We start from the raw sequence: 18,667 nt of genomic DNA, 5'->3' as shown, positions 1-18,667 counted from the left end.
TCTTAAAATATCAGGATTGCGTTCTGCTGTGGGACATGACTGTCATGGCAGATGCTTGCAGTTTCTTGATAACACTGCGGTAGTCTTTCCCTTTCCTTCCCTGGCTCAGGCTGAGGATGAACTGCAGCGGAGTGAAGGGAGAGCTGAGTGATGCTGACAACTGCACAGCAGCTCTGACTGTGTGACTACCACCTTTGGTTGGCCGTTGTCACACCATAGGATACTGGGTCAAGAATGAGCCTCCTGAGATCTACAGCCCTACAGCAATCAGTGTGACAGGCATGCAGCTGGAGCAGCGGGAGGCGAGAAGGGCAGGGGAAAAATGGGAGTATGTCTGCACAGAGTACATTCAAAGGGGGTAGGCTATCGCAGAGCAATGTAGAAGCTACATGCCAGCACTGCCTGAGGGGATAGGAACCAGGCAGGAATCTTAACATAGACCTCCTCCTTTTTTATGCCTACTACTGAAATTGTAAAACTACAATTTATAATCAAGTCACTTATATATTTATTTACTCTTCTTGTGTTGTAGAGGAACCAAGATCTGGTTCATCCCCTTGACAGTTCAAGATGATTCCCGCCCAAATTATACAAGGTGATGATGCTAGTACAGAAGATGTTCCAGGCGTTTTGCATTTTAAAACGGTGTGGAAAAGAAAAGGGAAAGGAAATCGGGGTTTTTTGATGGTATGCTCAAACCTGAAAAAACGCCATGTTCAGCTTTGCGTTCTGGTAGTGTATCAGCTGCCTCTTGTGTCTCTGTGAATGTGAACAAGCATTTGTGAGCAACACTGGAAGTGGGGACAGTGCAAACCCAGCACAGTGTATGTAGAGTGTAAGATATTTCCATTGCATTTTTATTTATTTTTGCTACGTGCAGCATCTCTGCAGGCCTGCACAAGGCAAGCTTCTCTCTTCAACTAGCTTTCTTCCCCACACTTTGAGGATGGGTACTGGTCACAGTCATGCTGTGCTGTGCGGAATTTTTAAAACTTGCCTCAATTCCACCTAAGGGCTATTTCTGCAGAAAAATAGCTTCCATCTGCATTTTCTGCCACAGCTTTTGCTTCAGAGCCCACCTTCTACTCTGTCCTGGACAAATGCTGTTCTTCCTTTCCCCACCTCCCTTATTATGTCAGGGATGGTTTCTCACGTCCTCTCCTGCCCCTGCTGTGCCTGTTGTTTGCTGTTGCCTGCTGTTTTTCCCTAGCTGCTGATAACCTAAGAGAGGTAGTGAATAGACCTCCTGTGCAACAGAGGAGTCACAGGCTGTCTGCCAGTCATTCAGGTTTGTGCGTAATGGGAGCAGTGGTCTGGTAGTCACTTGAAAATCACAGAATCATAGAATGGCCTAGGTTGAAAAGGACCTCAAAGATCATCAAGTTTCAACCCCCCTGCTGAGTGCAGGGTCGCCAACCACTACACCAGGCTGCCCAGAGCCACGTCCAGCCTGGCCTTGAACACCTCCGAGGATGGGGCATCCACAACCTCCCTGGGCAACCTGTTCCAGTGCGTCACCACCCCATGTGTGAAAAAATTCCTCCTAATATCTAACCTACATCTCTTCTGTCTCAGCTTAAAACCATTCCCCCTTGTCCTATCGCTATCGACCCTTGTGAATAATCATTCCCCCTCCTGTTTATACGCTCAAAAATAAGACCACATGTAAAGGGACTGGATAAAGAGAAGGGTCTCAAGAAAGCCTTATGCCAGCATGTGTTGTCATTGATTAATGTATATTTTAGAGTGGTGAGCAACAGTAATGAAACATCAAATAGAGATGCTATAAAAACATTAGATGAATCACTCTGTGGTGATACTTCTAGTCTCTAAGTATTATGTTGATAATAGTTTTGTGCTGATGATGGCTAGGATACCTCAGCTGGTCCTGGGACTTCTCTAGATGGTGTCTGCAAGTATTAGACTTCTATTTTGCTGTTAGTCTATTTTTTTTCTTGTGAAATGGCCCATATTATTTATCAGATATGTTATTACCCAAAGCTATTCCTTAGAATCATAAAATCATAGAATTGTGTAGATTGAAAAAGACCTTTGAGATTATGAAGTCCAACTGTCTCTTTATTTGGTGTGAACAAGTAGAGCTCCAATGAGTAGAGAAAAAGGCAAATATGAATCTCTGTTTTCTATGGATCTGGGCCATTTATACATCCATCCACTTACACAGAATCACAAACTCATAGAATCATAGAATTGCTTGAGTTGGAAGGGACTTTAAAGCCCATCCAGTTCTAAGCCCCTGATACGAGCCCGGTTGCCAGCCACTAGATCAGGCTGCCCAGGGCCCCATCCAACCTGACCTTGGACACCTCTCGGATGTGACATTCACAACTTCTCTGGGCTGCCTGTTCCAGAGCTGTACAACCCTCTAAGTAAAAAAAAAATTTCCCTAACATCTAATCTAAATCTCCCTTCTTTTAGTTTAAAGCCATTAGCCCTTTTCCTGTCACTGAAACTCCCTGATAAAGAGTCTCTCTCCGTTTCTCACATCTGGACTAAAATTAATCCAGAAATAACAGTTGATAGTACAGAAAACCCTTATAGGAGTAGTCTTGTATTATTGCGCCATTCAGCTCAGGAGATTATTGAAGGCACTGAATAGGGTCTTGTTGTAAACCCCCCTCTTAACCACCTCTGGAGAGTGATCCATCCCACTTTATCCTGGACCTGTATAAAAGTAAAGCACCTACATTTGGGTCTGTGCCTGATCTATTTACCTTTTATGGTCAATGGTGAGAAACAGGCACTTCTAGGTCATGATTCATCTTGTCTAAATGCAGGCATCAAGAATAATTAGGTGAATCACACTCTAAAAACTGCTTATTTCTCCCCACTATAGTAGAAATTTATAGCAGGAGGCCAAGGTGATTAGCTTATATATAGAGATCAACCCTGTCAAAGTCTCCAGGGAGGTGAGATGAACTCTCCTGCAGGTCTAAAGTAGGTGAGATGAATTGCCCTCTGGAGCATCTCATCCCTTTTCTTTGATTAGAAAAGAAGTCAAAGCTAGGTACCTAACTTAGAATGGACACTTTACTTCTAAGTTACTAAAATTAAATGAAATTACTCCCATCCTGAATCTGTATCTGCCACTAACAAGCAATTATTTTTTGCTGAAATTGATTGGCCATTCCCCAGTAGAGACATCAAGGATACAAGAGATAAATGCAGAAAAAAAATCTGAGAAATTTACTTTTTTTTCAGTATTTTATTTCACATTTTTATTTTAAAATTTGGGGGGGGGGGGGGGGGTTGCTTGTTTGCTATGATGGTGATGTGTAACTCCAAAACACAGAACAGATACATTCTCCTTTGGCATTGGCAGCGTGAGCCTGAGTACTCTGACTGAGGAGAGGTTCTACCTGCCTGGTTATGGGCAGGTTTGGACTCTACCTGCATAGCTCTTTTATGGCATCAGTCTCTTCTATTTCAAGTTCTTGTGTGTCCAAAACTTGAGGAGTGAGAGGATCGCATGCTGGAAGCTATCTCCTGCCACTACATAGAGCAACAAGTTTCCAAATGTATTTAATGCTGCTAAAGGTTTAGTCAGAATAAACATAAAAAGGATCATATTCTTGAGATTGCAGCTAGCCACTCGCACACGAAGCTCAATCCGAATCCCCTGAAAGACGTGGAAGGGAAGGAAGCACACATAGAAGACCACCAAGAGGACGACGGCAAGCCTGCGAGCTTTCTGTTTGTAGCAAGTCTGTGTATGGGGCCCAGTGGCCAAGGCATGAATAATGAGTGCATAGCACAGAGTTACCGTCACCAGGGGCAAGAGGAAGGCAAATATCGTCAGCAGCCAGTTATACCATCGAGTAGTGTCAAGGTCCTCTGCAGAAGACAGGTCTGGGCAGATTGTCCTGTTCTGTGTATGCTTTATGGAGATCAAGGTGCCCAAGGGGCTGATCATTGCCAGGGAAATCATCCAAACTACTGTGCAAGTCACCACTGCCCATCTCTTCTTTTGAATAAAAAAGCATCTAACTGGGTAGACAACTACAAGAAAGCGGAAGATGCTGAAGCAGCTAAGGAAGATAATACCGCTGTACATGTTGAAGTAGAAGCCAAAGTGAATAAACTTGCACATGAAGTTTCCAAAAATCCAGTTATTTCCATTAGCAGAGTAGTGTATAAAGAAAGGAAGCGTAGCTACATACAGTAGGTCAGTGACAGCCAGGTTTAACATAATGATGGTGCTGCCTTTCCAGGGCCTCATCTTGACAAAGTAAACAAAAACAGTCACGATGTTCCCTGGGAAGCACACCAGGAAGATTAGGCCGTAAAAGGCAGAGAGGTAGAATTTCACCTGTAAGAAATTTTCATCCTTGCAACTTGTCGAAGGGCCTGGCAGAGCAGTAACATTGTCTGCGTGTTCAGGTGCCATGTTTGCAGAATTCTTCTTTAAGCTTCACAAAAATCAGATGTTTATTTTTTAACTTACTGTCAGGATAAATGCATTCGATTACATCTCTTGTCATTGCAGCAAACACCATTATGATACAGTATAGTAAGGGGGAAGAATAAGGTTTTGTTAACATACCCAGATCTGACTATTTCCCCTCCACTCCTAAGTTTGATTTCACCCTTCCACCCACCTTCTGTTGAATTTTGATAATGATTAATTTTACCTTTGCTTTATATAACCTCCTACATTAAAGATGACAATTGCTGCTTACGTGCAAACCTACAAGGGCAGCAAACACACTTTTAGGAAACTAGAGAGTTTAGGCTTAGATTTTGCAAAACTGTGTGTTAGTCTTAGCCTTTCAGAAAGTAAAACTGTACCCATATTTTATATTCATTAATTTGAACTAATCAGTGGACTGTAGTCGTGAAATCAGAGACAGTGTTCTGCTTTCACGGAAGCCAAAAAATGCTGGGTGCAGATACAGATCTCAGGATCCAATGCTCCTGTAACCTGACAGTCATGGTTCGTTCCCTGAGTATGATTGTATTCTCCTGGAGCCATTAGAGTATGAAACTGGTAGAAATGCTTTTCAAGGAAAAAAAAAAAAGAAATAAAAAGCTTGATAGTGGCATAAAACTGATTTAAATGACTAAAGACTGTTTCTCAAAGAGCAGAAGAAAGGTGGAAAGCACAGATACTGATTAAAGGCTCTGATCTTGCTTCCCATTTTGTGCAAATTGGAACTAGATAGACTTGTCTCTGAAATGGTTTCTCATCTGCCATGGGCAGTTTGGATCTCTCCACAGTGAATTCGAGATATAACCTTTCTTGATACTGGTAACCAAGGATGAAATTAACCTCATCTAACTTCAGACATAGAAACGTTAGATGTCTAAACTGGAGCCAGTCATCCTAAGCCCCCCTTTGCCATCAGGGAAGAGATCTAGTTTCCTCCAGGGCATAATATCTTCCCATAGGAGAAATTTCAAAGATAAATGATTATCTCTTTCGACACATCTATTTTTCTCCATTGATGACAAAGGTAGCCCAAGGAGACTAGTTCAGACCTGAACATCTAAACTTTAGATGTCTCAGGTGAGACAAGAGGCATGCCTCTGTGGGTCTTAAGCATCTCAGATGAGAACCACTCACCTAGATCCTGGGCTACTCCATCTGGGAAAATGTTTTTAAGTGATTTTATGAAGTGTTGTAAGAGAGGATACCATCAAGCAAATTACTGTCTCTTGTCTCAGAAACACAGTCTTTACATTAAACCTCTGTTACACTGAACACCCAGGATGAAGCCATTGCATTTAAAAATAATAATAATAATAAGTCAGAATTGTACCATATTGCTGTCCCGGAAATCCTGTGTATAGGATATACTTTTTGATGTGATTCAGATAACAGCATTTAGCATGTTACCTCTATGGCAGTTTCTGCATTATCCTAGGGACTGGTAGAAATGCAGGTTTTCTCTGACAAAGCTACTCACTAAAGCTGGAACACAACAGGATCATCCTTATCCTAACCAGTGAGAAAGATAGGTATCATTTGGTTATTTAGGAGCCCTTCCGAGTGAAATTTGAGCAATGTTCCCATAATTTAGTTAAAAGAGTAATGCTTCTTAACAGAAATCATGGAATCATTTGAGTTGGAAGGGATCTTTAAAGGCCATCTAGTCCAACCCCCCTGCAATGAACAAGGACACCTACAGCTACATCAGGGTGCTCAGAGACCCATCCAGCCTGACCCTGAATGTCTCCAGGGACAGGACATTCACCACCTCTCTGGGTTAACTCAGAGTATAGCAGCTTCATTGTCAAATGAATTTGGTAAAGACTATGAAGCTTGTTTTAGACAAATGCAGATTAATGTTCAGACAAAAGCTAAATGTACATTTTTTCTCTCTCTTCTGCTGCCTGGTGATACCACTGTCACCCAAATTTATGTCTTTAACAATAAGGTACGTTTTAAATAAAGCTAGATAAAATTTTCTAGAATACTTGATTCATCCTCAGTTTAGTTTCCTTGTGCTGCTGATCTGTACTTTACTGCAATCTTGAACCCTCCAAACTGAAAATGGAGAAATACTGCTTACCTGAAAAGCTGCAATTCTGCTTCCAGCTTTTATTGCTGTGAACAAAGAGCACTACAAATGAAATGTATTTATGTCTTCCTTACAGTGAAGCAGTTTTAAGTATGGCACAGTCAGTGCAGATTTTAGTATGGCATCAGTCACTGACTTAGGTATCAGCTCTCAGACCTGGGTGGTTGTAGGATCTATCTTCTGCCCCGTCACTCATGATGTTCTGCCTTCTGAGGGCACATCATGTTTTGCTGGCAGCAGTTCTTTGTGCTGAGGTAGCCCTGTAGTATTCAAATAGCAGCAGATCACATTTAAATTAGTGTGTATGTGTTTATAAAAGAGAAAATTAAATTTATTCTCCATTTCCTGTGAAGTGAAACCCAATCACCAAACGGAATAAGGTGTGTTGCCATTTCAAGGTCAGGTGAAACATATTATGACATCGTTTCTTCATTAAAAACAAATATCTAATGAAGCCCAATTTTCAGCTCATGTAAGAAATGAAGTTTTCTTTAGGAATGATGTGCTTTTCAAGAACTGTGGCACTTTCTGCTTATTTTTGGTGAATAGATTAGACGCAATTAGCACTGGCTAGTTATTAATGAGATAGCTGAAGTTGCAAACTTGCTTTCTTTTGAGCCTTTGCTTTCAGGCTTCATGATTCCCAAAAGCTGCAATTTTCCACGCTCCTTGAATGAAAAAAATGTTCTTGAATAAAAACCTCATTATCATCCTTAGCTCGAGGAACAAGATCAAAAGAGATTATTAAAAAAACCCAGAATCATAGTACCTTGCATTTTGAAACTGCAGGCTTCCATCCCTGATCTTGCAGCCTGGTTCATGCATAGAGGCCCCAGCTGCCCAGTATGGCCAGCAGCCTCGTGGCCTTGGTGCATTTTATATGTCCTATTCAGTGATGACGTCTACTTTCTAGTATTAAGAGAGCAAGATTCCAGTTCTGAACAACAGGTGTATTTGTGTCGTTGCAGAGAACCACTTACATAAGAATATTTTTAGGAAGACCATCGTAATTCTGCTTGGCTGCTTACACCATAGGCATGAGTTGGGAGAACATTATTTGTTTTGCTAATCATGCTGTAGGGTGAGAGTGGTAATGGGCACAATTAAGACTGGAGGTGTTTCCCTGTTACCACTAGGGGAAGGACATCGTCTCTGTTCTTATCTGAACAGAGCATTTCTCTAGGTCAATGCCTAGAGCACTTTTTAAAAATATCTGAAGTTTCTCAATCATTGTAAAATACATTGTCGCGTACCAGCTCAGGGATCAGCAACTGTTTAAATAGCTATTACTCTGTTCCCAGTCACTGCATGTGTCATTAGAAATCATTTGTATGAGGCTGTAGTGTTAAAAGCACAGAGGGAGCTAATTATAGTTAGGGATCATTTAATGTATCCGCTGCTTAATCCATTACACTCCTGTGCAGCAGGGGCTAGTATTTATCCCACCTTGGTGGTGGCGGTGCCTTACAGGAAGCAGAAATGGGCTTTCCCAGCACCATGGCCATAACTGCTAGGGATCCACAGCACTGGGGTTTCAAATTGGAGTCACCTCCAAGTATCTGACTTGGGCAGGAAAAGAGAACAAAGCCTCTATTTTCAGACCTGTTTCAAGAAAGGGGTAATTCGTGGCCATACAGAGCAACTCTGCAAGAAGACCAAGCAGCGCTCCTTAGCCTACCCAAATCTTTTCTCATCTTTGGCGTAAAGAGACCATGCTGGCTCCTACCTGCCTCAGACCTTGCCTGACCCTTCATCGGAGTTCAATCAAATCCTCTTTGCACCTGAACCTTTGGAAAATTTGCTTTAATTTGCAGCTATTCATTGGTCCAGAGTCCTGTATCAGGCACTTGGGAAACTGTGGACAAACTGACAAGTGCCACTTGTGAATAGCTGATGTAAATTGCTTGCATGGTGTCATTCGAGATTGCTATAAAGGAAAGATGATTCTCCAGTGTGACTCGCAGCTCCTCAGTCTTCGGTGTTATCTCTTTACCAGTACTTTCCCCACCTCATCTGCACGTATCTTTTAAGTTGGCCTATAGGTAGACCAGTCTGATCCTTACCTAGAAACTAGGTCCTTTTTGTGCTTTAAGGTTATGCTTGCCTAGCTCCCCTCTACAAGCAGTGGAGAGAAATCAGAACACCTTCTGGTTTCACAGTTGGCTTCAATCACTCTAATTGCAGGCTGCTGCAGAAACATTGGCAGCACAACCTCCCTCCTCTGTTCTTAAGCCACGCGTTGTCAGTGGCTCTAGTGTTTCTATAGTCATGAGATACATCAGTTAAATGAGTTGGCTGAAAGCAAGCCACTTTTCTTCTGATTGTTTTTGGTATATTGGTGAGTGGCTGTGGCTCCTCCTGTGTATGCATGGGCTCCAGTGGCAGGGACTGGCTGGGGCAAGAAGATGGCAGCAGAAGACCAGCTCATGAGGAGGCATGGCAGTGAGACCATATGGCAGGTCGTCTTGTAGATGAGTTACCATTTTTCTTAGTTTGATGACCATATACAGGAATTGCAAAGATCAGACAAGAGCAAAGAGGAAGTTATTTGCACCTTCCCTGAAGCAACCATTACAAAATCCTGTGGAGTTCATGTGTGTATGTAAGTGTTGCTGCTGATTATTTTGTAGAAAGGAAACTGGAATGATTTGGCAGTAGGATTTTTAATTAAATATTTCCTCTTAAAGCTTTATACTGTTGGCAGGGTCAGCTATCACAGAGTGTACGACACAAAGAGGATAATCTTTTCATATTGTGTTTTTCTTTAATGAAGGCAGAGCGAAGAGGACGCACAGGGCATGGGTTCATGCATCTGGAGCACGCAGTCTGCTACAGAAAAGTTGCAGTCTAGAATACAGAAGTGGAGAATAAAGTCTAATGCCTTTGTTTTGCTTTGTCATGTTAAATCACTTGTGGCTAGTTGCAAACAATGCCTCTTTCCTCCATGTGGGCTGGCCATTAACTTCTGCAGGCACAGGGGTAAAGGAGATCATACAGGGATTTCTGTGGTCTCTCAGCATCACCACTGTGTTTGACTGTTATTATGACTTGTAGATGTGAGGATCAACAAGCTGTCCCTCAGCCTCAGAGGCCACTCTTATCTCCTGAAATCTGATCTAAAATTGATGAGTGTAAGTGAAAGACTCCTGACAGTGGTGCTGGGCTCAGGGTCAGACCTTCAGACACAGACACACATGGTGTGGCACAGTAGGAATCACAAGGATAGCTCTGATTGATGACTATATAGGAAAATAGGCAGTTTGCTGGGCAAGTGCTAGGCTTCAGAGTGTTAAGAGCTTCCATTATACATTTTACTTTTAGTTCAGCAAACATATAATCTTTCCATGGGCTATTTCCCTTAGCAGGCATGCATTTGTTTGGCTGGTCTTACCCTGTATGTGATTGAATACCTAATTATAGTTGTTATCAGAACACTGTCGAGAAATGCTCCGTTCTGTTGAGAATGGTACCATGCATCTTCATCACACAGGAAAGCCAGCTCCTGCACTCCCTTTGCATTTCTCCTCTGGGACAGACTAGTAAGGGCAGCATTTTTTAATCCCCAAACGCATGTTAAGTTTCAATTAATCACTGCTAAATGCTGCCATCCAATTATGTAGGTAATAGAGACTGTTAATGAAAACTTCTGGAAAGGAATATTTTACCCTCAGAAAATTGCATGTATAATCTGGAATATAAGCAGTGCTACTGCATCAGCTGAGCAGAAGTAGTTCGATACAGTTCCAAAAATAGTCTGCATGGATCTGAGGTGCTATTTTATGGCTGATGTTAGTCCTTGAAGTGAATCAGTGTTCATTGGCTACAGTGCACAGAAGAAGGAAAACATCTACTGAAGCACTGAACTTTCAAAAGGTGAGCTGCACCATGGGGAGTGGGCAGAAGAAAGGCAATGGGATGGTCTGCCTGCTTAAAGCCAGTATGTGTTCAGATAGCTTGGTACAGCTTGGGCAAATCCATAAAGTGGTGAATAAAAAATGCTTCAGGAGCACCCAGCTATGAAGCAGTCTTAAACGTAGCAGCTGTGCTGGGTAGTTTTCCCAGCAGACACTAAAAGCCAAACTAAACCCATCGGAGATGTGACAACGGTTGTAATTGTTTTAGGTAATGGGGCATTTCCTGAAAATGACCCAACTTAGTTGATCTGAAAGCAGAGAGGACCAATTTGCTGCTTGTTATTCTAGTTTTTAATTTAGAGATGAAGCAGACTCTAAACTCTTGTGGGATAAAATGGGCATCCTTGACTTCCAGTGTTGTGTCAGTAGAGGATTCAGCTAAGGGTGCTGATAATGTGGCCTCCAGTGTACAAGCAAGCTTGTAGTCATTGAAGACATATTCTGTTGTGTTGCCACTGTGGCTATGTATATATATTTTTTGCAGGGTGCTATGGCAAATGAAGGAAAGTCTGCCCTTTGCCTTAGGCCACTCTAACAGTTTGTCTTCAGCTGATTTGTTCCACGGCAGCCACCTACATGTGAATGTAAAATACACAGAAATGAGCCTTGTTGTTATCCTGGTGCTGTTCCCTCAGCTGACAAGAGCCCCCAGCTGTGCAGAAGACCACTGCATTGCTATCTTAATGCACTGGTCTCGGCAACCCTACTATCATCATCCCCATGCTGCCTCCTTCCCACACCCATCACTTCTATGGGTCCTGCTCCCACCCACTTTGGAAATGAGCCTTTCCCAGCAGGGCTGGTGTCAAGGGGAACACAGGGTGGGCAGTGAAAGGAGCTCAGCCATGTAGGATGTATTTCATATTTGAAAAGCATTATTTCCCTTCCAAGCTCACTTCTTTTAATTCCTTTCTTTTCATGATCATTAGAGTTATAAACAGGTAAACCAGTTTGCATTACCACTGTTCCATTCTGATCAGGTAATGATGAGGTACAATTTTAGTTTCATAAAATATTAAGCAGAGATAATCCTCAGTCAAAGTGAAATTCAGAGTTTGCTTGACCACAGTGACAAAAAAAGACTGAAATAGATACCCACAAGGAAATGCATCACGAATTGTCATGTGATTGCGGAGTTGAAGGTCCTGTATTTTTTTGGAGAAACCTCCATTGCTTACAGGGGGAGAGTTAAGCAAACTGGGAAGGTGCTCATCCCATGCTGGAAGAGAGGTGAGAGGCAGCCTTTCTCAACAAGAGCTTCATTATGCAGTGAGGTAGTGGAAATTGTCTTCATTTTTTCATGAAATATCTTGTTGGTCTGGAGACAAACAAGTATTTCTTCGAGGATCATCTCCACAGAGGACTTAGGGGATAATATTAGATCCTTTTCTTTTGATTTTAGGATGCAGTGGCCATCACTGCACCAGTTAGACCAGGGCAACCCAAAGCTGCTAGAGATGCCTCCCTTCTCTGAGCCTCCTGCTGCCCCTACGGCTGACGCACCAACTACCTAAGGCCATTCATGCCCTTTGCCCATCACAGACATGCCCCATGCATCCTCTCAAACCAAGTCTGAAGGCAGCTCCCTCTGCTCCCCTGCTCGTGGGGTTCTCTGCTGGCATCCTTCTGAGAGTCACCCAGCAAGGATCCACCTAGTCTTTGGCAGTCTGGTGCTTTTCAAATAATGCTAAACATTATTATCCTCACCCAATTAAATGGCTCTCCAACAATTCAGACTGGCTAGAGAAATGGATTGAAATAGCCTTCAAGGAGATAATTCATAAAGCTGAGCCTGTGGAATGCATGCTTTCATTACTATTATTTTTATCTAATCTTTAACCTCTGATTATTTTCTGCTCTTCTGTGTCAAATACATGAAAGAGAGGTGTTCTCTGCAGAAGCTTTCTTTTGCTTTGCTCAGAGCTTTGGGGCCACTCCTGAGTTTTGGTCAGTTCTTCCACACCTTCTTTCAGATCTGCAGGACTTGAATGAACACAGCACCAAATGTAGGCACAAATGTAGGCCAAATGCAAAATCTGGAGCACTGGAAAATCAATAGTGTAATTCAAAAAGCAACATTTTGCTGCTGGTCTGTGCCGGGGTTGGTTCCTGCTGAAGCAGAATCTTCAAAGAATACCTAGTAAGTGAATGAGAGCATGGACGTCGCTTTCTCTACCTAAGCAGAGAGTTGGCAGAAAACAGTTTCCCGGGGTAACTTTACAAGCAAGTGCTGCATATCCCCAAGGTGTAGAGTAATTTGGCAGTGTATTTTTGTCATTGCTCTCAAAGCTGGCCCTGCCTATTACTAATACTGTGATGATAGCCATTCAAGTTTGCAGTATTAGGGAGATGGTGAAGAAATCACAGCATCATATAACAGAATATTAAATCCTTGAGAGAAGTAAAAAAATGAAAGCCAGTTATAAGGGTGGTGAGACACTGGAACAGGTTGCCCAGTGAGGTTGTGAATGCCCCCTTCCCTGGAGGCATTCAAGACTAGGCTGGATGGGGCTTTGAGCAACCTGGTCTAGTGGGAGGTGTCTGGGCCTACGGCAGGGGGGTTGGACCTAGATGATCTTAAATGTCCCTTCCAACTCAAACCATTCTATGATTTATATGGTTCTACAAATTAGAAGAAGCTCTGTGCTCTCAACCTTACCTGTTTGTTTGTTTGTTTTGTTTCTTTCTGAAAGGCACTGTCTAATTGTTGGCAAGAAAATGAGATGGTACAATCTGCTGAAGGATATCAGACATACCATGCCCTTCATGTATAGGCTCTTTGAGGTCAGGCCAGGTATTTTAGCCCTTACACTGCTTTTTTGCAACGTACTGCACTCCTGCTACACATTGGCATGACTGATGACATGCTAGAACCTGAAGAGGGAATGGCTAACTGAGCTTTTGCATCAGATTTTGCACATCATTTCTAAGGAAGTGTAAACTGGTGTATTGCACTAGCTTTGGAGCCAAGTTAAATTGCACCAGCAGAGCATCTAGACTTCTGACTCACTGGGTTTTGTGACAGTCAGTGCAACAAGCCAAGTGCAGACACCTCCTTTCTGTGCCTTGGGTGCAGGCAGCAAGTTGTCTGTCTCTCCTGAAACCAAGGGGTTTTGCCTGCTGGCATTGCAGGAGGTGTGGTGGAAGCAAGTGCCTCGGGAGTCTGATGCCTGCAGTCTGTACTCTCATTTCCACATCCCGTTCTGCTGTTTGCCCTTTTTACAGCATATTTAACTGATATTCAGCTTGTGATCTGCAAAGCCCTTCGATTCTTTCTTGCAGTAGTGCTGCCTAAGCGGATAGACCCAATTTTTCCAGTTTTGGTTATCTTCCTATAAGCATAAATTTTTCACTTGTCCTCACTGAATTGCATCGTGTGTTTTCAGATCATTTCCCCAATTTCTGTAAATTGCTTTGAATCGAATGCTGTCCTCAAGCATGCCTACAGTCATCTTGTCATCTGCATGCTTAAAGGGTATACTTTCTACTCCATTGCCTAAATCACTAGTGAATATAGTAAGGGTGAGCTCACTGCATAATCTGGACTTGGATGGAAATTTTTGTGATGCTAAACATCCTGGAGCTGGATCTTGCACTTCTATCTTAGAAACCTCCAACAGTGTTATTTATGTCCAGAGCAGCAGCTCAACCATAGCTCCAGCAGCACAAGCTTTTGTGGGAAATCTGAGAGAAGCAGCAATATATCAGGTTTTGTGTCTCTTGTGGCCCCCTCCCAGAGCATTTCAGAGATAAACATGCTCCCTCCCAGGATGGGAGCTGGATGATGCCAGACCAAGCAGCTTATGAGGCCAGCAGCCCTTTCCATCCTACTTGTACTCCATTCAATTCCCCATTCTGCTTCTCTGTCTGGGTAGCTGAGAATCCTGGATGCTGCTACCTGGTTTCTGCCAGCATTTTTGATAGATTGAAGACATTCACGTGAAGCATTTTGATTCTCCTGACTCGGCGTTTTCTTGGGGAAAAGTACCCTGTTGGAAATTTTTCCATTAGCTGTCATCAGCATATATGAATTCTTCCCAGATAAACTAATACAGGGAAGTCAGCCCTCATTCTGAGAGCAAATGGCTCTCTCTTATCTCGGGCTGGGCAATTTTTCCTAACTCTCACCCTCAATGGTTGGTTTGCAGAGATAACCCTCACCGCAAACGTGGCAGCAGTTGATTTGAGCTGAAGTCTCCTGGATAGCAAATTGCTGATCTCTTCACCACTGGCGGTGAAATATCGTGTTGCCTCTGCATGCCAGGGTTGGGGACAATAAACTGTCTACCAGAGATGGCTCTAGACATGATAGAATGAGGGTTTCAGCAGTCATATAGTTAATTCTTTCTTTGGAGACTTGATTCAGAAGCTGCTTAGTGTGGCTTTTCACCCTCTTGTATCTCTAGCTTATGAAGAAGAGTACAAAAACCTCCATTGTCTGCCTAGGAGCAGAAAGGTTTAGGGTGCTCCTGAGATGATGCTTTTCATGCACCACAGAACACCAGCAACAAGTAGGAGCTACTGCACAGCTCAAGCCAATGCATGTTTTGTGCTTTGTGAAATCAGTGGAACAGCCTTGAATTTCTCCAGGAGGCCTAAAATAGGAATACATATGACTGCCCAGAATAAAGACCATCTCTCTGTATTAAAGTATCTTTAGTTAAGGCAAGACAAGGAAATTTTGTACAAAATTTAACATCAAATGCTCCCCTGAGGCAACAGTGAGGTGAGAGAGAACAGGTGCTGAGATCCATCTGGTCCTTGCCAAAGTCACCTTGCTGATTCCCTGCAGGAGAGGTTTGCTGCTTTCCACCCACTGCCACAGACTTGTGTAGAACAGTCTTTCTTTAGCACAAGATAACTTTTTCTTCGGAGCGATGAAGATTTTTGCATGAGAACCACATCACTTGAAGTAGTTCTCACAGTTACCGAGGCAAGGACAGTTGGTAGAGGCATTGATAACCTCTGGGTAGAGAAATCTGACCCCTTGGAACAGTCTGGTAGACATCAAATACAGCCCTGTGCTGAATTCCACATACCTCTCCTCAGCCAATGCCAGTATCCAGCATTCACACATTACAGTACGAGCCAGATAGAGAATACATAATTTAACCTCATTTGTCAGGACTGCATTTCAGGATTAATGCTTCTTCCTTCCCTCCCAATAATGTGCTGTGAAAATCTTTTTGCAAGGTATTCCCTTGCCTCAGTGTGGTGAAAACACATGCTGCTGCCCAAAGGGCTCCTCTCGTGCTCATTAGGGCCGCCGATGTAATTCATTTCCAGGCACACCTCCTCTTTAGCCTTTGATGTGGTAACTGTGGAGACTACTGCCTGTGGTGTCATGTCTCCACCAATTTCATCAGCTCGTTGGACGGGAGGGAGATGGTGGGAGATTCACTGCCACCCACCAGGCTGTGTCAGCAGGTGTGACCCTTCCAGAATAGAGAGGACACGTGCCTTTTGAAACCCACAGCTCCTGCAGTAGGGAACACTGCTGTGCTTGTCTTCCTGAGTGCAGTGAATTCCAACTCTAAGGCTGGGAAACTGAGAGGAATTAGCCCAGCGGTGGGGGTTGTCCTAGCCCTAGGGCCTTCAGGGCAGGAGATGTTTTCCTGCTGCCTCTCCCCAAGAGTTCTGCTTCTGGTTCTGCACTGGGAAGGAAGCAGAAAATAAACTCTGATTAATTCTCCTTTTCTGAGCCTGGGCTATAGTGAATCAGCATGGAAGCCTGCTTCAGAGAAGCAGGATAGGTGGTGAGAGAGATCTGTTCCAGCGCCTTTCCCTCAGGCAAGCTCACCTGGAGGGGGATCTGCTCTTCTGGGGAGAGAAAGAAGGGAAGGAACGATGCGGTAGTGTCTAAAGCCACACTTTTCCCTCATGAAACAAGGTTCAGAGTAACCTGTCTGCATTTCAGATGTGGAAAAATGGGTGAGGAGGGAACACAAGCTGTTATTGCCTGCAGCTGTAGAGTGGTCAGCGCTAAGAGGGAGAGCAAAACCCACCACTGGATGTGGCAGTCAGAAAGGGGTGAAGAAGTCATTGCCCCTTTGGGGCAATGGTTAAGCTAACGCTCTGTTAAACTTTTCTCACTGTTCGTTGTACTTACACGGCCCCATCACTGCTTGTGAGACAACATCCATAGGCACAAGACCAGAGGTACTTGGTTTATGATAATTTACATTATTTACCACGTAGCCACTGTACTCGATTTAAAAGTATAAACAAGCTTGTGCTTCTCTGGAAAAAGTTGAACCAACGCTCCCACCTTGCACTTGTGGATGATACAAACATCATTTTGTTCCTCTTTCTGCACTCTCCCGTTTCTCCAGCGCAGACCTCCTATTCCAAATTACACGCTGCTTTCTCACATACTTAAGGTTTATCCGAGGAGATCCCTTTTCTAGAAGTGTTTTGTCTGCCCTCTACTGGGAATTCGAATTATAGTACCTGCAGGGAACAGCAACAGCTCGAAGCCCCTAATGCATAGCCAGGAACTGCTGCAGTAATTGCTTTTTGTGGCGCTTCTAGCACAATACAGTGCCCCATTCCGGTTCCTTCGAGTCTGGATTTAAGGGGAAAGGATGGAAGAAATGTTTGCTAGGATTTTGTTCTGGTACAGAGGATTTCCATTGATGTTTGTCAGCTACAGACTTAACTATAATAAATATTGTTTTATTAATCATACTGAGAGCTCATGAGAATGGAAATTTAGATGGTGTGTGAAAAATCTGCATCTTAACCCCATTTCCTCTTCTGCCAGAGCAAGGAAAGTGCTGACACCCATACCTGAAAGCAGAACATAGCAGAAGGATGTGAATTGGGGCACCAATTCCCAGTTCCTGGGACCAGTTCTGCTGCCTGAACACATGTGCTCTCCCAGTGATGGCAAAATGAGCAGAGGTAATCTTGCCCCTGGGTGAATGGGACAAATACAGCTGATTATTGGCTCTGGGCTGAAATCACACTCAGTGGCAGCTGAATGGAGATAGGGATCTCGTCCCCGAAACCTTCTGTGAGGGAAAGCTATGGGATGGAAGTTGCTCCTTTCACAGGTGCAGTGCTGTGCTGGGAATGCACGCAGGCTGAGCTCTGCTCTAACTTGGCCTTCATGGCTGACCCACCACTGCGGAGCAATAAAGATTCCCTTGAAAACCTTGCCTTAAGCCTTCAGTGTACTCTGAAAAGCCCGGGAACCGATCTCTTCCTGCTGCTCATTTGCTTTGTGACCAGAGGCAAGTCGCTTATCTCCACTGTGCCTCAGTTCCATCACCCGTTAAGTGGGGGTGATGTACAAGTATCTCCATGCAGCTTGCCCGCAGACAGGTAGAGGTGAGAACACTCTTGTGGGCAGGAGCTGCTGCCTTGTCTGCTCAGATAACTTCCTGTTGCTAAAAAGCCTCATGAAGGGAAGGGAAACGGGAGCTTTCAGTGGGATGTATTGCTTTGAGTTGCTGAACAGTACGTTTGTGTCTCTCTTTCTGCTAGGTCGTCTTCATTACTGCCGAGACCATAAACAATCGGACAAGCCTGGTTCATTCCGTTGAAAATAGCCCCTCTGGGATCATTCAGGGCTGAGGTGAATCCACTCCTAATGCTCCTCTGTTCTGTGCCAAACCATCTCCTTTCTGCCTGGCTCAGATGCAGGGGAATTGTCTTGAAGGTGCCCTGGGCGTCTGCCAGCTGCTGGTCAGGGCAACCTACAACCACAATTTTAGCAGAAGGCATAGAGAAATTTTCTAATACTTCTCCTAAAGAGCTGATGGCTCCTGAGGAGCAGATGGTAAAGGGAGAGGGAAGGTCAGAGCAACCTGACAGCGAGTTTGCTCACCTTGCTGACAAGGGAGCGTGCTGGAAACACAGCTGTGCTTAATGAAAAGATATGAGGAAACGTGTCTCTGGGAGCTGGTACTTTCTACCTTGTTTTATTAGGATTCAGTACAGCATTGGCTGTCTGCTCCCAACGCTGCTTTTCTTCCTTCTTCACCTTTATTCCGTTGCTATTTTACAAACTTAAAGTAAATCCATGACATAATTTGATCACAGAAGAAGTATGGAAAAACACCTCAGAGCTCTGTTTTCCTTACAAGAGCAGAGTGTCACTGTGACTGTAGCTTCCAGGCAACCACCTCTCTCTTGGTTTAGATATCAGTGATATCATCTATTGCAGAGAGCAAAGGAACTGAGGAGAGATCTTAGGAGTTAAAATAC

The 18,667-nt window shown here is 43.6% G+C and overlaps 1 protein-coding gene across 2 annotated transcripts; it reads right to left on the bottom strand.

The window, feature by feature from the left end:
- On the bottom strand, positions 3,174-12,973 carry LOC110408083 (2-oxoglutarate receptor 1-like). Of its 2 annotated transcripts, none has more exons than XM_021416507.1 (2): positions 6,534-12,973; positions 3,174-4,430 (listed from the first exon to the last, which is right to left on the bottom strand). In XM_021416507.1, exon 2 carries the CDS (start codon positions 4,406-4,408, stop codon positions 3,443-3,445), a length of 966 nt encoding a protein of 321 aa, XP_021272182.1. In that variant the 5' UTR covers positions 4,409-4,430; positions 6,534-12,973; the 3' UTR covers positions 3,174-3,442. The 2 variants fall into 2 exon arrangements, with proteins under 2 accessions (XP_021272182.1, XP_021272173.1); XM_021416498.1 differs by having other exon boundaries at positions 3,175-6,802; positions 7,312-12,973.

This window comes from Numida meleagris, chromosome 1 (assembly GCF_002078875.1).
Source record: "Numida meleagris isolate 19003 breed g44 Domestic line chromosome 1, NumMel1.0, whole genome shotgun sequence".
Classification (NCBI taxonomy): Eukaryota; Metazoa; Chordata; class Aves; order Galliformes; family Numididae; genus Numida; species Numida meleagris.
This window is presented reverse-complemented; position numbering and strand designations above follow the sequence as displayed.